The sequence below is a fragment of the Daucus carota genome, chromosome 9 (genome assembly GCF_001625215.2).
Source record: "Daucus carota subsp. sativus chromosome 9, DH1 v3.0, whole genome shotgun sequence".
Taxonomy (NCBI): domain Eukaryota; kingdom Viridiplantae; phylum Streptophyta; class Magnoliopsida; order Apiales; family Apiaceae; genus Daucus; species Daucus carota.
The window spans coordinates 44,743,288-44,750,442 of record NC_030389.2 but is presented as its reverse complement, the minus strand read 5'-3'; the positions used below and the strand labels follow the sequence as shown (position 1 = coordinate 44,750,442).

The 7,155-nt window shown below is 33.8% G+C and overlaps 1 protein-coding gene across 1 annotated transcript; it reads right to left on the bottom strand.

The window, feature by feature from the left end:
• Positions 1-254: 254 nt before the first annotated feature.
• On the bottom strand, positions 255-1,684 carry LOC108200976 (RING-H2 finger protein ATL46). The gene has a single exon (XM_017369262.2). It carries the CDS (start codon positions 1,535-1,537, stop codon positions 458-460), a length of 1,080 nt encoding a protein of 359 aa, XP_017224751.1. The 5' UTR covers positions 1,538-1,684; the 3' UTR covers positions 255-457.
• Between the last annotated feature and the right edge of the window lie 5,471 nt (positions 1,685-7,155).

The following is a 7,155-nucleotide window of genomic DNA, read 5'->3' as shown; positions in this document are numbered from 1 at the left end:
TGATTCTACTTTATTGCCTAGACATGAGCTTTCCGTGATGCTGGTAGCATTGTGAAAACCTTTTCTCCGCAAATTAGCAAGTTACATTGAATTCTACTAAAGAAATTTTGTGTACTAGCTCGGTCCACACCCCGGGTTTACTTGAGAAACGACGTAAGTTTTGATACCTCGAGGCTCAAGAAGACACAAGTAGCTAATACATCCCTTTTATTTTATACGAGTTTTGAAATCTAAAAAGCATTGTAGAAACTAACTACTGGTGAGATCAAGATTCTTTAATTTGAATGAAAGGTAAAGTGCATGTTTCCATCTTTCTCTAGTGTGTGAAAAAGAAGCAATCACCAGTGGTTTTCATCTTAAAAGAATTTAAAGAGCAAGAAAAAAGTAGAATAGCAAAGAAGCTTTGGTTAGATCAATGAAGAAAGTTAAAAAAAATGACAAAACAACACATCTATCTTCATGTTACCGGAGATCTAATGCTCCATGGCAGACTTGCATTACTAGAAGAATTAACCATATGAGCATCGGCAGAATATGAGAACTTATCTTTCCTAGGCCAAAGCCAGATCTTCGAAACTGAAAAGCTCTCTCCTTTGCTTCTGTTAATTTTCTTACCTTCAAATTCCCCATCAATAGAAGAACTCCTATTCAGCCCAATCTTCCCTTTGACAGGCTTATCTCTGCTACTGGCACTCGGGCAAAAAGCCACTTGCAGCTCTGAGGTTCCGACAACATATTGAAATGATCCCATTGAGTAACACCTTCTTGCATCCAAATTGCTATTACTTGGTTCTCCCGTTTCATTTGTATGCTGATTTTTCCCTTCTACATTCGTGCTTCTGAATTTGCCTAGTCTCACCGGAAACATCCTCTTTTCATTAGTACCATTCTCGTGATCAGCTGGCTTTTGACCACAAGAAACACCAACGCGGATACTGCCTGAAAACCCATCTTCATCTATCCTCGAATCATTAAAATCAAAAACAGGGTTTTCAACAGAGAACCCGGGGGAGAAAAGGCTCCCTCTACAAAGAGGACAAGTTGAATTCGACAGTAACCAAGTCTCAATACAATCAATATGAAAAGCATGGCTACACAAGGGAAGCAATCTCAGTTTATCATGCTCCGAGAATTCACATAGACAAACAGCACAATCAAATGGCTCTTTCAAACCCTTTATTTCCTTGTAAAAAAACACAGGAAGAGCATCAATGAAAGCCTGATCCAGGCCTGAATCATGCAGATTAAAGAGCTGCTGTAATTGCCTCCGAAAAGATTCAGAATTCGACATTTCAGGGTATCTGCTGGACTGAAAATCTTGAAAGGGAGATCTTCTTCTCATGATAAATCTAACAAACAAGTGTATGACACCACAAATGAAAAATATAACAGCTAGAATCACTATAACAACAAGAACTGCTGGACTAATTTTACTACCAGAGGATGAGTTGGGCTCTTTCTGGTAAGTAGGAGATTGCACTATGGATTGGCCCACAAGAACATATCTCTGCTTAATTCTATGTTGGATCAAACACATTTTAGCTACTAGAATGAATCAAAACCAAACAATGTCATTCATATATAGCCTCAACTACAGTAAAAGTAAAACCTCTATGAAGTAATATTATCGGGACCAGAAAAAAAATATTACTTTACAGATTATACTGTGCCGAAAAATTCAAGATTTAAGCCAAACCGACCCAACTCATATATCAGAGGAAATAATATTTCTAGTAACAAATACTTAATAAGTAAAAAATAAAAATTTTACCACTAAATCAAGAATTTTATCTGATTAACCGATTAATCAGTATAAGGTGTTTTCACCGACTAATCCCGATTCTCACATAAAAACTCTTACTAAAGATGACAAGTTACTAAGACTTAACTTCAAACTTTGAAGGGAACTGAGGTTTGATGAACACACTTGAGGAGGTTATGTGAGTTTAGCAGCCTACACAAATGAATGTGAAGCATCTTCAAGCCTTGAAATCTTGGTTTTAAGAGGATTTGTGTGCATGTGTATGTGTATATTTAAATTTGGGTTTTGAAAAAGTAATGAAAGAAAGTGGTTTGGTTTGAGTAAGTTTATATATGAGTTGTATATGCATGTGAAAATGACTTGGGACTGCAACTACGTTCCAAAAAGGAGAGCTGTGCTGGTAGAAATACTCAAATAGCACCCAAAGAAAACAAACATAATGATAAAACATAATAATAATCAACTTGGTAATGACAGGTTTTATAAATGATAAAGAAGTTCAAGATTAGGTTCTAAGATTGACAACTGCCATAGGACAAGCCAAAAACCAGGCTGCAGGTTCTCCGTGGCACCCTGATTCTGGTTCGACTCTCGCTCATAAATTAGAAAAATGATAATAAAAGATACGTATAAATTTAATTATCAGTGAAATATTCCATCACGTTGGTGATATTAATTAATTAGGTTTAAAAACAATGTACTGAGACTTGAAATTAATATTGCATTACAACTTTGAATTTTTTAAGTGTAGAATGATAAATATTCAGAGATTTATACGGACTACAAAAATTGTCTAATGGAGGCGTGTGAACCACCACATAATCACTGTCCGCGCATCTCCAACAAAATAATTTACTCAAATCTTGCTCAATTTTAGCTTATATACTGGCATTGTCAAAACTTGCAAGTTATAAACTTTATTCAGTTGGGTAATTTCTAGGGGATTATTTAGTGCAAGTGTGGTCATGACATTATGTCAGGTTTATATAACATAGCGATTTTGATACAGGAAGCCACGTGATTAATAAATTTTTGTTATCTGACTGAAAAATACAGAGGAACAAGAAAATACTCATTCAATTTAATATCCAGCGGAAAAAAAGTGCCGAATATCATAATTTTTTTTAATAATCTTATCCGCTAAATACATAATCTAACCGTCCAAAATCTATATATTATATAAACCAATAAACCTTCCTTGACCTATATCAGTGACCAATTTCAATAGGCAGTGAAGGGACCCTGATAATTTCTGTATACACAAGCAAATTTCCAGTTCAGTATATGTCCCAGATATGTAAGTTTTATATATCGGGCCTTGTAAATGAGCGGGCTTGAATATTTAGCATATATATATATCATCTTTTATATTGGGCTGCCAACAAGCCCATATTTGTCGATGAACCCAAAATGCCAATTTCATTCCTATGAATCAAAAGGCCATGAAAAATAAGATACTGCGCATAAACATGTGACATCGTTACTCAGCTCGGCCAGACATAATGGTATAAAATTGCCAAGTTCAATATCATAGGCTCTTAAATATCATAGATCATCTACGGCTTAAAATAAATATATTACTGAATTTTAACTTTGAATCATGCTTTGTCAAACAAATTCTTGATTGATTTTCGAAACTCAGTCGAGACTGCAGTATAGATTGACTGCAGTATAGATTGACCTCAGCTCGGTCACTCGGTGTAATCGTTATAAACAGCTGTTACTATATGTGGCTTGTACAAGAATTCCGAATTCTGACTTTTCTTATAAATTAAAGTATATTAACCAGTCATATACATTACAATACAACTGAAAACAACAAGGTTCAACTCAAATGCAACCTCAAAAAAAAAAAATCCAAAAAAACACACAATCAAATTTAAAAAAAAACACTAAAATTATTAATTAGGTAACCTACATTTGATCACAAATGTGAGTGGCTGCAGCATTGGAAAGAGCTTGTAAAACTCTGAGCTGCAGCTTCAGCTGCAATATATAATCGGCTGTCATCTCGAATAAGTGATCATTCGACGATGACCCTTTTCCTCCGGGAATGAGCTTCTGCAATTTCTCCACCTTCTTGCGAACTGAGCCACTCGGCTTGCATGATAACGACGAGGAATGCTTCATTTTCCTTCTTGCAGCAATATTATGTTTTGTTGGCTTAGTTGTACTAATTTTCTCTGATATGCTCATTTTTTTTGCTACTATTTGTTAAGCTGGTTTTGTGTGTGATTTTGTGTTGAATGAATGATGAGGATTTGGAGAAAGAGAGTTGGGAGGATTTGTACACAATGCAGTGAGCAACGCGGAGGGAGATGAAATGAAGAAGAGTCTTGTGGGGAAGTATATATAGATACGATTAGGGCAATGTGTCTTAAACAGGAACTAATCTGATTATTATTTATGTGAGGATCTTTGAGAGATTTTTTTGAAAAATCAGATATTTCTAATCAAATCGGTGTATAATTTATAAACTAATAATATTTTTTCAAAACTTAATCAATAATATTTTAAATATTCGAAATTTTTAGAAAACTAGGTTTAATGTATGTACCAAACATATCTACTTAGATATATAAATCTCAGATACCGTATATGTTTGTTACTGATTTTTTTTTTTTTTTTGATTTTAAGGAAATATCACATAAAAATGGTATATATTTTGTACTAATAGTTATTTAAAATAAGATCACTCTATTACCATTAAAGTTAATTTAAAGATAAAAATTTGGAGAATATTAAAAAGTATATATTTTTTATATCCACTGTTGTTAGCAATAATTTGTGATGTGTGAAAGTGAACTCGTAATCTCGATAAAATAAAAAAATATTTTCATATAAACTATTTAGCCATGCCAGAAAAATGTGAACAAGGATCGAAAACATTAAAAATTTGATATGCGAACGATCGCATTTAATTTTCACTTATTTTTCATCAAAGAAAATTCTGTGACCACCATATTATAGTCATTAAAACTATGTAATACGTATACCACAAACATATAACACGTGTACATAACTATACAGCGATACACTAGACGTGGATAGATCATGTGAGCCGAGCCGTGTGGGCTTGAAGAGTTAAAAGTTATGTGGGGGAGTGAAGAATTGATGGTTCTGTCTTGTAGCGAGAAGAAGGCCCAATTGGCCCAATCCAGTTAAAGCCTAGCTACCAACGACCACTGAACGTGCTTGACAGCTCTTCGCCGCGCTCGCCACCCACCAATTAATTGAAACTGCCTGCGTCTTCTGTTATCAAGCTAAAATTTTTTAATCCAAGCAAACACTCTATCTGTTTTGAAATATAAGTCATTTGACTTTTTTAACTCATTTCTAAATTTTTGACCGTATGCTAAAAATTATTATTTTTGAATTTTTTTTGAATAAAAATATATAATTGATATTATTATTAAAAAAAGAAAAATTTCAAAAATAATGATTTTAAGTATGCGGTCAAAAGACTTAAAAATACGTGCAAAAAAGTCAAATGACCTATACTTCAAGCCGGAGGGAGTAACATTTTCTTATTTCAAAATAATAGTTGACACATAATAACTTATTTTCTTATTTTTATAAATTAAAATAACTTATTTTGTTAACAATATAATTATGACATATTTTAATCTACGATATTTATTTTAATATGTATATAGGAGTTCATTACATTTATAAACATGAATAAGTGACAAATTGATAATTAATTTTTGGTAATTTTAGAAATTCATTTAGGTACCATATGCATATAAGATATACTGGGCAAAGAATCTATAAAATGTGGAAATAAACAAATTAGTAAATTACCCGGACAACCGAGGTATGGGTCAACCTGATATTTCTGACCCACCAAAGATAACGAAAAAGGTCAACACTCAAAAAACCAACGCAATTTTTTCAAATCTCATCCTCGAATAAAAAACAATTCTTTATACGATATAATTAATAATGTAGCTAAAGAACCTGAAGACAAAGAAGCCAGCTCTAAGCCTCTAACTAAGAGACTAAAATGCACATACCCATACTGTATAGATATTACTCTATCATGAAAAGTTGTAGGGTTTCACATTAATAGTCAACTTGAAGGGTTTGCAAACAAAAAAGAATATCAATTTTTAAGAACAGAAGATTTTTTAAGGTCCCCTGATCCCTGCCTCACAAACTTCCAGTGTTCACGAGAGCATTACTAGAATAATAATAGCCCCCCATGCCATGTGAAGCTGTGTTCCGGACTTTGACGTATCTTATATGTGTGGTTATATATGAGTGTCGTCCGTGTGCATGCATAGTATCGAAGAGATGAACAAAAGTTGGTCGGCATGTAATATATCGAGGGATAAATTTAGATAATAACTTATAAATATAATATATCCGGCTCAAAAATACAATGTATTTCTCATATTTATTTTAAAAACCATCCAAATTTGATAAAACGATATTCAATTTGAAACATAAACTTTCATATATCCGCTCAGATTAGATCACGTTATTTTCATAATATGATTCTATATAAATATCCTAGTATCTTCCATGGTACTCTCTCTGTTTTGAAATACAGGTCGTTTAACTTTTTTGCACGTGTTTTGAAGTCCTTTGACCGCATGCTTATAATCATTATTTTTGAAATTTTCCTTTTTGTGAATAATAATATCAATTATATATTTTTATTTAGAAAAGAAAATTTCAAAAAAAAAATGATTTTTAGCATTTAAATATACGTGTAAAAAAGTCAAACAAATTATATTTCAAAACAGATGGAGTATCAAGAAATCCCGAATGAAAAACAAGAGTACTCTCAGATAAAATTAATCGAACATCCGGAGATCAATGCAGTGATCAGAACATCCGGAGATCTCATCATATGATCATTAGTGGTTCATAGAAGGGTAGCGAACAAGCTAATTAATAGTATATGGTTAATGGTAGGGTTGGAGATGATGAAACGCTCCCAATCATGTGCTTTGTCGCAAAGGAAACACGTAGATGATCAAGTCAAGTAGCTCGTCTAGCTAGGTTTAACATGTCCTAATTTCCTGGACCGCTAGTCCGCTACAGACCGGGGATTGCATGTAGGTACAAACCCATAACGTGCATGTGAGTTGCCAACTCACTCCATCGATAACTGTTTACCGGGTAACAGGAGTTCGTCATTTTCTGCTGCCTTTGCTACTATGCGCTACTCTAAACATTTTCCTACGTCAGGATCTTTGCCGACTTAAAAGTTAAACTGGTCGTTCAGTTCGGTTAACCGAATACCAGACCTAAATAATCGAAACATTTCTCCATCTCTCTCGCACGTACACAATCAAGACGGCAGCAGAGTTTGGAACTCAGATAACACCCCGACGACTCAGATAGAACCCTAGCTGAGCCGAACTATTAGATCCCTAGCTCCA